This window comes from Phocoena sinus, chromosome 8 (genome assembly GCF_008692025.1).
Source record: "Phocoena sinus isolate mPhoSin1 chromosome 8, mPhoSin1.pri, whole genome shotgun sequence".
In the NCBI taxonomy this organism is placed as follows: Eukaryota; Metazoa; Chordata; class Mammalia; order Artiodactyla; family Phocoenidae; genus Phocoena; species Phocoena sinus.
This window is the reverse complement of record NC_045770.1, coordinates 108,064,297-108,079,730: the sequence shown is the minus strand read 5'-3', so window position 1 is coordinate 108,079,730 and position 15,434 is coordinate 108,064,297. Positions and strand designations below refer to the sequence as shown.

General features: G+C 62.7%; 1 protein-coding gene across 7 annotated transcripts in view; it reads right to left on the bottom strand.

Annotated features, from left to right (window-relative positions):
• CARS1 (cysteinyl-tRNA synthetase 1) overlaps positions 1-14,838 on the bottom strand; it is a 46,301-nt gene extending 31,463 nt beyond the window's left edge. For 4 of the 7 annotated variants that reach the window (XR_004350942.1, XM_032638823.1, XM_032638827.1 and 1 more), the window contains exons 1-6: positions 14,758-14,838; positions 6,421-6,669; positions 2,377-2,468; positions 1,428-1,516; positions 862-958; positions 347-445 (exon numbers count right to left, since the gene is read on the bottom strand). Coding sequence is in view for 5 of the 7 variants with exons in the window: in XM_032638823.1 (XP_032494714.1) it covers positions 347-445; positions 862-958; positions 1,428-1,516; positions 2,377-2,468; positions 6,421-6,669; positions 14,758-14,782 (651 nt within the window). In the remaining 2 variants the exon portion in view is untranslated. The remainder of the gene's footprint in view (positions 1-346; positions 446-861; positions 959-1,427; positions 1,517-2,376; positions 2,469-6,420; positions 6,670-14,757) is intronic. The other 3 variants (XR_004350943.1, XM_032638826.1, XM_032638828.1) reach the window with 1 other exon arrangement.
• Positions 14,839-15,434: the final 596 nt, after the last annotated feature.

The window sequence follows — 15,434 nt, the reverse complement described above, 5'->3', positions numbered from 1 at the left end:
AGAAATTTCCAGCACCATCCATTTGAGAAGCTTAGCACAGCTTCTGCGTCCTGGTCACACGCGTGTCATTTGCTCGTGAGCTCCACGTGGAAGATTCACAAGTCGGCGCAGATCGCCGTGACCGGTTCTGAGGTTCTCCCGTAAGCGGCAGCAACGGTCACCCCCGCCCCCCCCGCCCCACCCACGTGCGTCCGTCCTGGCGGCTTTCCCCGTGGGCCAGGGGAGCACCGCGACCGAGACGTCATGACCCTACACCTTATGAAGCGCGCCGAGGACAGCCCCTGCGCTTGGGACGGGGACGTGGGGACGTGGGGACCCAGGGACCCAGGAGCGGCCGGGGGCCCACCTGCAGGGCAGCGTGCACGTCCTCCAGGAGCTGCACTGCCTGGGGCTGCTTCTCCCGGTACTGCTCAAACAAGTAGTTCTGCCGGGCCCTCTTGATGATCTGGGAGCAGAGGAGGGAAATGGGGGTCAGCTCGGCACCTGCCGGGTCCCTGTGCAGAGTGCCGGGCGGTGCCTGAGCTCACACCCACACACACCGCCCCGCCTCCGACGCCGGAACTGTCCGAACATGTTGAGCCAGGCCCGGCCTCCCCGCAGCGCCAGACACTATAGCACGCGCCTTCCCTGGAGCACCGGGTGTTATTAACATTTCCCCAGGTTTCCCAACAGCATCCAAACAGCTGAATATAGGACATCATCGTCTGCATAAACCGTGATACAAGTCCCAGAGGGGATTCAAACAGCATGTGTTGGGCTGAGGGCACTCAAGCCGACGTTACTTTATTAACTTACCCAAAGTCATTTCTTCCCTCGTACCGTCCACTGTATTTAAAATTCAACCTTGAAAACTCCCTTTACCTTATCATCAATGTCTGTGATGTTCATGCAATAAAAGACGTCAAATTTGAAGTAATCTCTCAGCACTCTTCTCAAGATATCGAAGGAGATGTAGGACCTAGAACAATAAAAAGACAAACCTTTCCACACAGCACATCACGCACATCACCTTGGTTCTGCAGTTAAAACACATACAAGGAAAAAGATCCCCCGCATTTCCCCCCAAAGCCGCTACTCTCATGCCCACCCCGCTCGTGACTGCGGGGCGGGGGGCACTGCACACTGGCCACGGGTCTGGGTGTCAGGGATCCCAGCACCGGGGACCCCCACCCCCACCTCCAGAGCCTCGGATGAGGAGGAACTGCCAGGCACACGGAGGAAAGTGTCTGGTCAGAGTCCAGGAGAGTAACAACATCGGGGCTGTGGGCTTTTTCTTTCTGGTTATCTGGTCTCTCTAGTTTTTCTACAGTGAATATGCAGTACTGACGGAATGAAAATTTTTCTTCTTAAAAATAAGAGGAAAGGCTGGGCGTTGGGCTTCCTCTCAGAGCTTGGGTCCCTGTAGCGGCGCCCAGGTGCAGCCCTACCTGGCGTGCCCCATGTGGGAGGCGTCGTAGACGGTGGGCCCGCAGCAGTACCACGTCACCCTCCGCCCGTCTTGAGGTACAAACACGTCCTTGGTTGGAAATGAAGGAATGACCGTCACAAAGGATGCAGGAGGCACCGTGCAGGACCACAGCCGCCAGAGACAAATGGTTCATACACACTCCACGAGGACTGCTTAGTGTTACGGGAAAGTCACAGTCACCTGGGATGGGGGCAGGCCCCTTCCTCCCTGGGATCCCACTCGGGGACGCAAGCTGGGGGTCAAGGAGACGGACACTCCTGCTTTTGCTGCTCTTCCGTTCATCAAGCACCTGCTGCGAGCCAGGCCCCGTGCTGAGCGCAGGGACCGCCCTGCCTTTGCCCCCAGGAACGACGTGAGCGGGGATGCTTCCCTTCACAGATGCCCGGGGGTCCGCAATCCCAGAGGAGCCGGCCTGGAGAGCGAGGCCTCCCGCCGACGGCCCGATGGTCTCAGACCAGTTCAGGGGCCGCTGTCACCAATTAAGTCCATGAGGGGGACCCCGTATCCCATCTGCTCAGGGTGCTTGCTGATGGCAATCCAATGAGCCCTCGGCCGGAGTCCTTTTCAAAATCTCTGGAGACACTGGCCCTGCTGAGCGGCCCCGGCCGATCCTGCCCTCGTCCCCACACCTGCTGGGCCCCCGACAGCAACAGGCCCTGCTTGGCTGGCACTGGGACACCAGCTGCCACCACAGGTCCCCTGCAAGAGCACGCTGGCTCCTGGCCTGGCTCAGAGCAGCCACGAGCATCTACACTCGGGCCTGGCCCCGAGCACAGCCAGAGCCAGAGCGCCGACGGGCAGGCCCCTTGAGGCGTGCCGGGTGTGCTTCCGAGGACAGTCCTGCCCCGGCCACACAGAGGACGCTCGCTAGCTAAGAGCTGCCGCCCCTGCCCCCAGGGCCCCCCTACCTTCCTCCGGGTCAGGCTGTTGTACAGGCGGAGCTGGCACGGCTCGGACCCGGCTGGAGGAGACCACGGGGGCTGCGTGCGCCGGCCTCTGCCTGCCAGGGAGAGAGCACAGCTGGGTCACCCGCGGAACAAGGGGAAAGTGGACCCTGAGAGCGTCACCCGCGTCCAGCGCTCGTGCCCCCTCTCTGCCTGCTCACGTCTGAGTGGCGGCGCATCCCACAGTCCCAACCCCACGGGGCGGGAGAAGGCCCATTACACCCAGCCTCCCCTCCGCCGGCTCCCAGCATGAGGCGCCCGACCCAGCCTGAGGGCGCACGGGAGGCGCGGGCCCTGCACCCGGGCCGGCCGCACGCCTGGACCGCAACGCAGCTGGCCACCCCCTCAGGAGGACGGGCTCCGTGGAGGCTTCACAGGACGTGGGCCACCTCCGGCCGCAGAAGCCAGGTCAGGACGGAAACAGCTGCGGGTCAGTGGCCGGCTCCCCGCGCAGTTCCTGTCCCCCACCCGGGCGACGTGTAGGCTCCCGGACACGGTGCTGATGCCGGCACTCACGGCTCCACACGGGCGGCCCCGGAGGCCTTTGGGAGCAGCTCCGGGTCCTCCCCACACTGAGGGCAGGGGCTCAGGGAGCCGAGCCTCTCCGATCACATCCCCCGGCAGCCCCACCCCCTCCTCCTCCAGCCCCGCCCCCGCCCCTGCTGCTCAAGCGCACAGGCCTCCCGCTGGGCGAAGGGCGGGCCTCACACAGCCTGCGCCCCAAGAGCCTGGGCCGGAAAGAGCCACCAAGCTGAGTCTTCACAGGCCCTGGGCATCTGGTGACCTTCCAGCTACCCCCAAGGCGCCGCCTGCACACCTGAGGGCACAGGTGCCCACTCTCGGCACCACCCCCAACCCCGCCCCCTGCCTCTGTGTCTGCAAAGCGATTCTCCCTCCTCCCGGCACAGAGTCCACGTCCAGTGTGGCCACCAGGCGACCTGCTGCTCCCTACTGCGGGTCACGGAGCACTCCGCCCTGGGCCTGGCCACGTGCACCCAGGGATGCACGTAACTGAACGGTGCAGGGGGTGGGAGGTGGCTGTGTGTGTGTGTGTACATGTGTACAGGCAGACGGGGAGGGGACAGACGGCGCTATCCAGCAGCTCCTGACCCCAGGGAGTGCCAGCGAACTCTCAGGTGGCCAAGCCCAAGTCCCCCTGACACTTCGAATGCCTCCTGAGGTCAGGCGTGGTCTAAGGGTTCACCGTAAACGCAGCAAACGATTTGATGACGCCCCACCTGCCCCTTTATGACTCCATCAACCCCTCCCCTTGCTTAGATGCTGCGGCTCCCGACACAAAGACAGAGCTGCCACCTGGGACAACAGGGGACGCCGGCGAGAGCTGCCCACACACTGACGTGAGCCTGACGACCACCGTGCTTGCCCTGAGCCAGGGGCCGGGGTGGGGGGCTCGGGGCCCGTGGGACCGAAGGCTCATCCGAAAGGACGGCAGTGACAGGACACAGCTGAGGGTGCAGCCAGGGAGCCCGGCCGGCGGGACACTGTCCAGGACACCGGGTCACACCTGGGTTTTCTTGCTCCCCAAAGCGTGGCTACAGCCACACAGCCGGTGACAGTTCAAGGAAACCGGCACACACAATCCCCATCTGCCAAAGGGGACAATCGGGGGGCGCTACCTCGGTTTAACAGGAAGGAAGCTTCACCAGAGTCCCTTCCCCACCCTGACACGGACCTCCTGAGGCGTCTGCCCTTCCTCTGGTTTGTCCCAAACACCGTGCGTGCCTTTGCTCGCTAGCACCCCCAGTCCTGCCCTGGCTCTGCCCCAGGCACGTGGCTGTGGTGGGGAAACAAACCCCTGACCTTTGACAACGTAACCTGCACGTGCCACTCAGGGACGCCCTGAGAACGAGGCTCTAGGCAGGGAGGGTGCCGAGGGGAGATGGAGGGAGATGCACCAGCCAGGTCCCCGGTCCCCTGGGCGCAGCGCGCACCTCAGCCTCGGAGGAGGGGCAGCAGAGAGGTTCACTGAAGACCCTGAAGACCCCACCCAGCCGCAGACAGACCCACGCTCCGGGGGACTTAACACGCCTTCTTCAGTGAAGGGCAGGCCCTGAAGATCCTTCCCAGGAGGGCGGGTAGGGGGGTGAGGGGGGCCCAGTGGCAGAGGGCGCCCCGGGAGGAGGAGCCGTCTGGACTGAGCCCCGCTCTGGGCGAGGGGCGCTCCAGACACAGAGCAGCACAGCAGGGCTGAAACCCTGAGCACAGTGGACCCTCCCTGCCAGGGCCGCAGAGAGGAGGCGACAAGATGGGGAGGGGGTGAGAGAAGGAACAGAGAGGTGGGGAAGGGGCTTAGGCAGAGCCCTGGTCCACCTCCTGTGTCTGAGTGGCTCCCCGGGGCTGCTGAGGCCCGTGGCCACGGCAAGAGGCACAGGGACCTAGGCTGGGCCAGCGCAGAGGACGGTGACAAGCCAGTTGTGGGCATGTCGGTGCTGAGATGTCCAGCTGGGGGTCTCGAGCAGGAGTGGGACACGGAGGGAAGGCCGGCGGGGCACTGGGGATCGAGGGGCTGGGAGAGGGGGCACTCCCACCCAGGACAGGCTGCAGAGATGTCTGAGACAGGCCAGCAATGCGGGGAGGCGGACGCTCGGCCACTGGCATCCGGGACGCGGCCTAGGACACCGGCTCTGAGGGTTCTGGGCACCAGCCCACCCGCCGTCCCCGGCCACTCAGGGTCCCTGCCGGCCCCCGGGAGGCATTGGTGACGGGGGACTTGGAAATGGAAGGAGGTGAATAGTCCTGTTGGCGCTGTCCAGGTGCCTCCCTCACCGCCCTGGTGAACCTGCAGGCCCCCCGACTGGCAGGGCAGAGGCCCGCCTTTCCCTCACGTGTGTCTGCATCACTCTCCCCACAAGTTCCCCGGACGCAACACCAGACAGGCCGTGCCCCCGACCCACCCTGACTTCCACCCCCGGAGGCCGTGCCTTGGGAGGGGGGACCTGGGGGACAAGCTGACAACTGAGCCCTGGGAGAGAAGCACCTGCCACCACAGACACCCCTGGGTCACCGCCTGGAGGCACGGGGAGGAGATGGTCTACACAGCAAGGCTCCCACCCACGCCGGGGAAGGGGTGTCTGCTGCAGGATCACCGAGAAAACCAAAACACACCCCACGCTTGGAGAGACGACATCCCACCTCTGCCCCGTTACAGAGGGGGACCCAGCAGAGGCCAGGCAGCGGTGCAGGAGCTGGGGACGGTCCAAATGTCCCAGCCGAAGGGATCCGGAAAAGGCCCCCGCGGGCTGCCCAGCCCAGCAGGGACGACTCAGACGGCACTGGACCCCTCTCGCAGCTCGGGCGCATGCTCCAAGCCCCCCCGGGGAGGCCGAGCCGCTTGAGGGCACCGGCGATCATGGGAGAAGCACCTCGATTCACCGGAGGAGAGAGACCACCCAGGAACCACGCGCCCCAGAGACTTTCCAGAATCGCCCCCGAAATGACGGGGTCCAGACACATCACACCGACAGGTGGGGGCCAGAGCTGCAAGACTGGTCTTATCTCAAAGCCCAGAAACGCCTTCTCTCTGGTCTCCAAAGAGTTCATGCCCATGAATACCTCCTTAAGATCCAATAATTCTAAATCTGGTGGACACACACCCTGCAATCTTAGGGAAAGAATAAAGGAAAAGAAGCCAATCAAATCCGAGCCAGGTCGGGAGTGAGCTGACGGCCAAGGCCGGCCCTGAGAGGGGCACAGGCCTTCCCCCCTCCCAGAGGCTCTGCTACAGCAGCCGCCGGGGTCGTGATCCTTGGGGGCTGACCTCGCGGCGTTTTGTCCTCATCTCCCCTCGGGGGGCGCCAGCAGGCCCCCCAGTCTGCTTGCTTGAGTGCGGGGACAAGCGCCAGCCCCGCGGGCTCCCCCGTGGGCGCCTCGCACCCTCAGGGCCCTGACCTCAGAGGGAGGTCACACTCGTGGGCTCCCCTAGCCCACGAGTGTGAACAGAACTTCGAGGGGAGGTTTTCACGGCCGGGGAGCCGCTCTGCTACTCACTTGCTTGGAGCCCACAGGGCGGGGCTGGGGTGCGGGGGCTGCCCAGGATCGCGGCCACGTGCCTGAACCACCGAGCCACGTGGAAGAGCTGCGCGTCGGCAGGAGGGCCTGAGAGCTGCCTGAACGCGTCCACGTCCGCCTGGGACAGGGAGAAGCCCTGGACATAGCTACGCGTGCTCAGGTGCTCGTTCAGGGCCCGCACCCTGGCTGCCTCGTCACTAATGCTCAGGACGGACCTGTAGTCGGGAGCTGCAAAGACAGAGGCACACGCGTCAGTGGGGCTGGAGGCCCGGGTGAGTCCAGAGAATGGGGTCCCAGGGTCACCCTTCTGGCTGGGAAATGTCCAGAACGGGCGGGTGCCCAGGGCTGGGGGACGGAGTGGGGAGTGACTGCCAGTGGGTTCCCATCTGGGGACGAAACTGTTTTGGAACTAGAAGGAGGGGGTGGTCGCACAACACCGTGAGTGCTCTAAATGCACGGAACTGTGCGCTTTAAAATGGTGAGTTTCATCGCTGGTGATTTTCACCTCAATTGAAGAGAAACACACACGCACACACCCTTTTGTGCACTGGGTGCTGGGAGGGCTGGTGCTGACCAGTCCCTGGGTGGGTGATGGGTGGCGCGTAAGAACTGCAGAGCTCTCCAAACCCGGCACCGGTGAGGCTTCTAGCAGCCAAGGCCCAGCTCCTGAGAGGACCACGGCCCCGCCCCTGGAAATGCCTGCCAGAGGGGGCCAACCGTCCAGCCAGCACCTGGCACAAGCCTGCCCCGCTTCAGGGACCTGAGGCCACTCCTCTGCCTTGGAATCCTCAGGAAGGATGTGGGAGGACAGAAGTCCAGCCCGAGCGAGGACCAGGCAGCAGGCACAGCCGGCAGACGGCACTGACTCCACTGAGCCCCTCCTCCCCCCCTGCTGCCCCGAGACCCTCACCTCCTCCCTACGTCCCCGATCACTGCTCCAACTACCCTGCGGATGCGTTCATCACCTGCTGGCTAGGGGGGCACAGCAGGAGATCAGGGGGGAGGGGCGCAGACCAGTCCCTGAAGCTGCGGGAGGGAGCCTGGTCCCCTAGTCCACGAGTGTGAACAGGGCCCAGCGCCTGTTCCCTTCCACACAGACACACCCTGAGCCCCGGAGTCGGCTCCGAGTGGGAGAGCACAAGCCCGGTTTCTCACTCTCCCTGGGAACGGGGCAGACACCCTGACACCGCAGCCCTTCGCAGCCAGCTGCCGGACACCACGAGATCCCTGGGTCACCGTGCTGGACCCAGAGCGGGACGGCTCCGAGCCGGGAGGAGATATGGGCCGACACCGGCCAGGCCTGGCACAGAAACAGGAACTTCGCCCCGACCAAGCCCACAGGACGCCTGCAAACAGACAGCAGAGCACACGTGTGGGGAAGCAGCTGTGCACACGAGACCCTCCTGCACCGTCTCCACCGCGGGAAACCCTTCCGTCAGGGCCTACCCGGAGCTGCCTTCCTGGGCACGGGGGTGAGACGGAAGGAGCCAACAGAAGGACCAAAGCCGGCAGCATCTCCGGACGTCCTCAGGTGCCCCAGGGAGGGGCTGCGACCATCCAGGGCCCAGCCTCCCGGAGGCTGGCTTCTCGGGGACCTCCTGAACCCCGACCTCTTCATCCCCAGGACAAGCATGGGCACCAGGGAAACGTCTTCCCTGGGCTCTCAAGCCCAGGCTTTCCAGGAAGACCGGCATGCTTGCCTGCCCACCGCACCGCGGGGGCACCAGCCCAGGGTGGCCCTGAGGCGCACGGCTAGGAATACCCTTCTGCCTGTTACAGAATACCCTCAGAGCACCCAGCGCCATGCCCTTGGATACTGCAGGCCTCCACCTTTAAACGTACCCGGAACCCAACCCTCTCACCCCAACTGCCATGGCAGGTCCAGCCCTTCTCTCGCCTGGACCCCGGGATGCAGGCGCCCCTGCTGGTATCCGGGCTTCGCAGGGCACCGTGGCCAGAGTGGCCCACGCTCCTTCTCTAGAGCCCCCGTCCCACCAAGAGTGGTCCTCGCGCCAGCCAGGAGGGCCACCACACCCTTCTGACCTCAGCTCCCGCCCCCGCCCCTCATGCCCCCTGCCCTGCCTGCCTGGAAGCCTCCCCCAGACACAGCCAGCCTCCCTCCCTTCCTCGGGGCTCCACGGGTGTCCCCTTTTCCGTTGGGTCCTCCCGGGCACTGTTCCAAGTGACCCCCCGCCCCCCGGGGCCCCGACCCCTTCCTGCTTTATCTCTCCATAGCGCTTATTTCTAACACACACACTTCCCTGCTTTCTTTCCTTTATTGTCTGCCTCTGCCCCGGGATTTTATCCGATTCACTCACTCAGCACATGCTCAGCCTCTAGAACCAAGCCTAGAACGTTCTGAACACACTCGGTGAATTTGCTGAACGAACGGATGGGCGGCAGATGTACCTCGCAGTGCAGGCCTGCCCGCGGGAGGCCGGCATCACCTGTCACTCCAGGGCCTCGTAAGCCCTCTCCCGGGAAGCACCCGGTACCCAGGAACCAGGGTGGGGACCCGGCTGAGTCTAAGAAGGCTTCTAACCTGTGGCGGGCTGAGCTGGAGTCCTGCTGCCCGAGGGCGCTCACCTACAGGGGGCGCTGCTTTTGCTCCACACCTGACCTACCAGGAGAAGCAGCTACTTTCCACTCCAGTTCTTGGAAGTGTCGGAGGAAGCAAAGAGAGACACAGAGGCGGCCCCTCCCGCCCAAGGTGCCAGTGGGAACCCTGGGGAACCCACAAGGGCCCTGGAGCAGCGCCAGCCAGCTCGCCTTCCTTCCCGGGGGGCAGGTGGCTGGCTCTAAGGACCCAGCCTGAGGGCTCAGATCCCCTCTGAGACAGTGAAGGAAGGCCAGGCGGGTCTGTGCCCCCCACCCCTCTCTGACAGGACAGCTCTCTCCCACCCAGGGAGAAGGGAACAGCACCTGCCAGGGCGGTCCTGGGCACCGGGAAACCTAACTCCACATAAATTCCTTGGCACGGAGTCTTCCTTCCAGGGAACTTCACTGCACCTGGCACGGTTCCCCGGCAGCCCTGCCAGCCTGTCAGGAGTCGGGAAGCATGCTCCTTTCTCGTGATGGAGAAAGTTCAGTTCACGAAAGCTAAGTCAGAGGACCTGCCAGAGGGTGGACAGAGCCGGGGCGGTGGCGGCGGGGGGGACGCATCCCGGAGTGGGCCAGGCCATCCTTCGGCAGCTGGTCACCCGACACCGACCCTCCAAGCTCCCTCTCCCCGTCTCCGAGCATCCCTCTGGTGCAGCCATCTATGCCAGGACACAGGAGGGAGGGGAAGGAAGCAGAGGTGACAGCCCCTCTCTGAGAAGCTGTGTGGTCCCCCAGCTCCCCCTGCCCCTTTACCCCCAGGACAGCACCGGACAGACTTCCCTCACTCCGGAACTACTCCAGGAACAGAGACCCCCGGGAACTTGCCTGACCCTGACGTTGGCTACCCTGGAGGAGTACGCTCACAGGGCATTTTATTTCCCTCTTTTCTCTTCGCTGCGCACATTTTCTACAATAAGCATACGTTATTTTCACAATGAGAAAAACACGTCAAACATTCTACCAACACGATGGCTTTAAAGCACTAATGAAGCAGTTCAGGGGACAAGGGCTCAGCGGGGTCTGCACCCCTCCCTCCCTCACCCGGCGGGCTCCTCTCGAGGGTAAATCAGGCTCACACAACACACGCCTGGCAAAGCTGGTGAGCGTTAGAGAAATTACACTTGTAAACTGTCTGAAATACTGCCGGGCACACAGCCAGCGCCCAGCAGTTGCCATTACTACTATTTTAATCGCTCCTGTATTACTACTATTGCAATTGCCCTGGAGGAGTTTACCCAGGGATCACACACGCATTTAAAAAGCCCCATCTGGAGCAGGGAGCCCGCAGGGCAGAGGGGGACAGTCACGGGGTCACCGTGGCAGCTGTGGCTAAGCGTAACTTGAGGAAACAAATTTAAAAATTGGTCAGCTTTCAAGTGGCCCTGGGTTTGGGCCAGACTGCGGTCTGGCTATCAGCCCGTGATGCCAAGATGAGAGGACATGGTTCCCGAGCAGGGCGCCCACTGGCCACGCTGGCCCTCCCCAGGGAGCCCCACGCACGCGCCACACCCACCGCCAGGTCCACCGCAGGTCCATCCAGAAATGCATCGCAGGACACACACCTTCTGACTGTGGGAAGGCCCTAAACGTGGACCGTGGTCTTCACGGTTTAGAAAGCGCTTACTGAACTCGCACGAACACAAGAACCAGCTAAGGAACCGAATTCACACCAAGCCGTCACCTCCCCTGGCCCCTCCCATCAGCATTCACACGTGCTGGACAACAGCCCGCGGCCTGCTTTCTCCCACCCCCTCCTCTGCTCCAGTCAGGCTCCCACTCAGCGAGGCTCCAGCGCAGTGGCAGCAGGGCCAGCTCCTGGAAGCACCCGTTCCAGGCCCACCTGAGACCTTTGGAATCGGAACCTGGGTGGGGCGGGTGCAGAGCTCAGCTGCCAAGAGCCCCCAGGCGGCTTGCTGAAGCGCAGGCCCCTTCACCGCAGGTCTGCCTTCCTCCTGAGCTCCCAGGCCCAGCGCAGCGGGGGTCTGCACCCCTCCCGCACTTGCTGAAGGCCTCTCGGGTCCACACCTTGCGAGGCCCCGGCGGCACCCGGCCCTGTGGGTCAGGTCCTTTCTGCAAAGGCTCCTCCAGCTTCCCTGGCCCGCCTCTGCAGCGGCCCCTCCCCCTGGGTCCCTCTTCAGGCCCACTTTTCTTTCCTGTGGGGCTTCCCAGCCTGCCCAGGTGGCTCTCAGAACGGGGACTGGAAAAGCCTTCTCGAACGAATCCATCCCCTCCTCACACGAATCTCATAAAGGAGAGAGGTGCACGCACCTGGTGGCAATGCCACCCACTCCCGGCACCCAGGACCTCCTCCCACAGGCCCTCTCTAGCGCCCCCTTCTGTCCTGAGCACCAGCCCTGGAGGCCCAGCAGTCACTTGTCCACAGGGTGCTCCCAAGCATCGTGTCTCGCCCTCCAACTGGGGACAAGTCCGAGAACGGTACAGCCACCTTCCCCACTGGGTCTGAAGCTGGGTGGCTGTTTCTTTCATCCCACGGCAAACCCAGCACCTGCCCCGGTCCTCCCCAGACTGTCCACGTCTCACACCCACCACCGCCACGGGCCCAGGCCACCGGTTACCAGCGTCTTGGGTTCTTCCTGCTCTACCTGCCTTGGTACACGCTGGGGAGGGGGCAGATATCCTGCCAGAATGCAAAGACAAGACCCAAATTCCGCAAGGCCCTTGCAGACCTGGTCCTGTGGCCCACCTCCAGCCCCCCTCCCCACTCTGGCCTCAGGAACTTGCCGGAAAGCAGTGCTGCTGGCCCTCAGGTCTTAGTGCACGAGGTGCTCTCTGCCAGGACTCCCGCTCCCCTTTTTTCTCTAGGATCAGCTTCCAGCCTCTCTCGGGAGGCTCCCTACCGGCCCTGCAGCCAGGCCCTCCCTCAGGAGCAGAGCACAGGGGGCTCCCCAGACCCAGGCTCTCTGTCTCGGGGCTCCGGGGCTGGGCTTGGCCAGTAGGCTAAATGCCCACAGCAGCGTCCGGACCGACCCTGTCTCCGGCGTGATTCCCTGCACTCCGCCCTGCCCACGGGGCAGCTGGCAGAGAAGGAGCCGGCCAAGTTTCTGGCAGACTGTGGAGCCTTAGAGGGAAGGGGCCTGGGCCCTGAACCACCTGCGTAGACTCAGGCCACCCGGCAGCACACGCACTGGGGAGCGACCAAGAGAGGAATGGCCCATGCAACCTGGGGAGGCATCGGGCTTCTGGGCTCCGGCCACCCCACCCCGCTGGACGGAAGGCCCAGGAAGGCCGAGACGTTCCTCCAGGCATGCTGCATCTCCACGGCCAGCAGCGTCCGGCAGAGCCGGTGCCGGAAGCACATCTACTGAATAAATAAAGTGACAGATCTATTTAAGGAAATTATTTTCAACCACTCAGGGGCAATTTCCCACAGAAACAGCAGATGTGAGTCTTTCACGTGGGATTTTTAGGTCATGAGAAGCACCACGACCTGATGCCCTGAGGACACACAGGTGATCAGACGGCACCACTGCCCGGGGACAGCAGTGTGGACACTGGGAACGGTTTAATCTCCCCCCGAGGGCACTCTCTCTCACAACTCCCAAGGTGTAAATACCAGGAGACTGTGGGTTCAGGGATGAGCAGATGTCTGTAGTCTATAAATATGTACATTTCATTTCTTCTCTGGGAAACACAGGAAAGTGTATCAGCTCCCTCCTCTTGTCTGCCTTGACGCGCTCTGGAATTGGGGCGCTTGCTGTTCATCTGAATAGTGACATCAGAGGCAGCAAGGCAGAGTAGTCAACGTCCCTGCTGCAGTCACACAGGCCCTGGCTAGCTGTGTGACCTTGGACAAATCACTTAACTTCTCTGAACCTCAGGACTCTTGCCTGCACAGGAAGATAAGGGCAGTATCGACCACAAAGCGTTGCTCTTGAGGATTACAGGCCCCCTGCAGATATATTTAGCACAGACTCACGCTAAGAAAAAAAGCTAGCTGTATTATTATGAAGAACCTTTGAATTACACTGTATAAAAAATTAAACTGCAAATCTGACCTAACACACAGCCACCAAAGTGGCCCGATCTGCAGGGCAAGGCCTCTGACACGCGCTCCATCCACCCCGGGGTCCTCAGGGATGAGACTCGTCTTTCTAAAAACACTGGGCCCTGGAACAGGCTGCACGTTCAAGCTACGAAGGAAAAGCTTTAACCCCAGTGGCAGGGAACCAAATGGACATTCTGAGCCAACTTAAGGAAGATGACCAGAAATGGGAAGAATATTCTAGACGAGGGTCTCCTTAAAAAGTCCGGAAAGATGGTCACTTTCGAAAAATCCAACCTTGAGAATGAAAAGCATTCAGAACCCGGGAAGCAAGAATATCTAGAACTCTGGTATCAATCTCCAGAAACAGGCCAATTCTTACCAAGGCTCTGAAAACCTCAAGTTCCGAAGCAATTGAAAAAACCAAAACCCCAAAACCGAATACGTCAGTTGTGTTCACAAATGAAGAAGGAAAGAAGGAAGGAAGGAAGAGAGAAAAGAAACAAGCTTGGGCTCTCAACCCGGGCACAGCGCCCGTTTCACGCCAAGTGTTCTTCTAAACCCTTAACCTCTACCAGCCCCTTTAATGCCCACTACATCCTCCGAGCGGGGACGTGTTACCCTGCTGCACGTGAGGAAGGGGCAGAGGTGGGCCCCCAGCCCGGCTCGCTCAGAAGACTGGGGTGTCAACCACGCTGCTATGTTACAGGAGTCCGGGTGCACTTCTGAGGGCCGAGGGCCGAGGCTCCAGGTGGGTAGAGATGGTGCTGGAATCCAGGCACACCTGTCGTGTGGAATGCGGGGCGCCCAGAAGGTGGGTACCACAGCAGCCCTGTCATCAGGGGCCTCCCACGTCACTGGGTTACCCAGGTGGTCAGAGCTCCCCGCCTGGAACCCCAGGAGCAAGAGGGATCACAGGGCTCCAGGAAGCCTGCACAGCCTAAACCCGGCAGCCCGGCGAATAAATACTACACACTGAGAGTTCTTCCTGAAGAAAGTCTGCTCCAGACTCGGGAATCCAGGGACAACCTCCGGTCTGTCTGGCACCTACAATCTTGCCCGAGGGAGGGGAGCAAGGGCCCAGCGCTCCCTGGAGTCTGCCTGTGGGCGGCGTGTCTACCGGCTGGCGACACGAGTGACTCTGGTGGGCCGAGCCAGCGCTGCTCACGGAACCTCGGAGGCGGCAATAACGCTGTGACCACGCAGGTCCCAATGGCCACTGTCTGCAGCCGCAGATGAAAGCCTTCGTAAAACCCCAAGCCCTTTCCTGTATGTCCGCGTACCCTGTTTCCTCGGTCTCATTTTCCTAAGTGCCAACTCGGGTGCTGCCCGGGCTGGGCGGAAACGAAAACAACCCTAGGGCTGTGCCTGTCCCCCAAAGTCCAGGGGACAGGAGGGGCGAGGTCCGGCCCAGGGACCGGCGGGGGAAACGCAGGGCCACGTCCTGGGGTCAAGGCGCAATGGAACCCGGAGGACCCAAGGAGGGGACCGGGGCTGGGGACGGGGTGGCCTCGGCAGTTCCGGGTCCGGAGCCGGGTCCCCGCGAGGTTGGAGGAGAGGGGCCTGCCGGGGGGGCCCGGGGGTCGCGCCCCGCCCTCTGCGCGCCCTCAGACCCGCCCCTCAGGGACCTGGCGCCCCCTCAGATCCCCGGTGGCCCCTCCGCCCCTCGGCCCGGGGTCGCCCCCGCTGGCCCGCCCGCCGCGCGCACTCACCGTGCTCCGCGGAAGAACCTGCCATCGTTGGAACGCCCCACTCGCGGCCGCGCCGACAGCTTCCCAGAATCTGACGCAACCACCGCCCCGGAAGTCCCGCCGGAGGCGGCGCGCCTTCCGGGACACGCCCAGTCGCTAGGCAACCGCCGCGGCTCGAGACGCCGCAGGCCGGGGCATGCTGGGAGTTGTAGTTCCTACTGCGCTGCGGCCAGTGCCCTTGAGCAGGGGTCCCCAGCTCCGGGGTTGCGGACCGGTAGCGGTCCGCGGCCTGTTAGGAACCGGGCCGCACAGCAGGAGGTGAGAGGCGAGAGGGCGAAGCTTCATCTGCCGCTCCCCATCGCTCGCATTACCGCCTGAACCATCCGCCCACCCACCCACTTGCGTGGAAAAATTGTCTCCCAGGGTCCGGGGAGGGAGGACCAGTTGGAAGGAGGTTTAGAGGAGGGTATTGGGAATGGGTGGGAAGTGCATTCCATGCAGAGGATACTGTCCTGCAAGTGACACCAACAGAGAGCAAGCCACTGAGAAATTCAGCCTGACCGCAGGGCAGGCTGGAGCAGCCCTGGCGAGAGATGGGGCTTGGGGCAAAGGCTAGGGCTGGCGCTTCTTGAAGCATCTTGTAAGCAAAGTCAAGAATGGCAGAGACCCAGCAGGCTTGACTGGATTTGTGCTGTAGA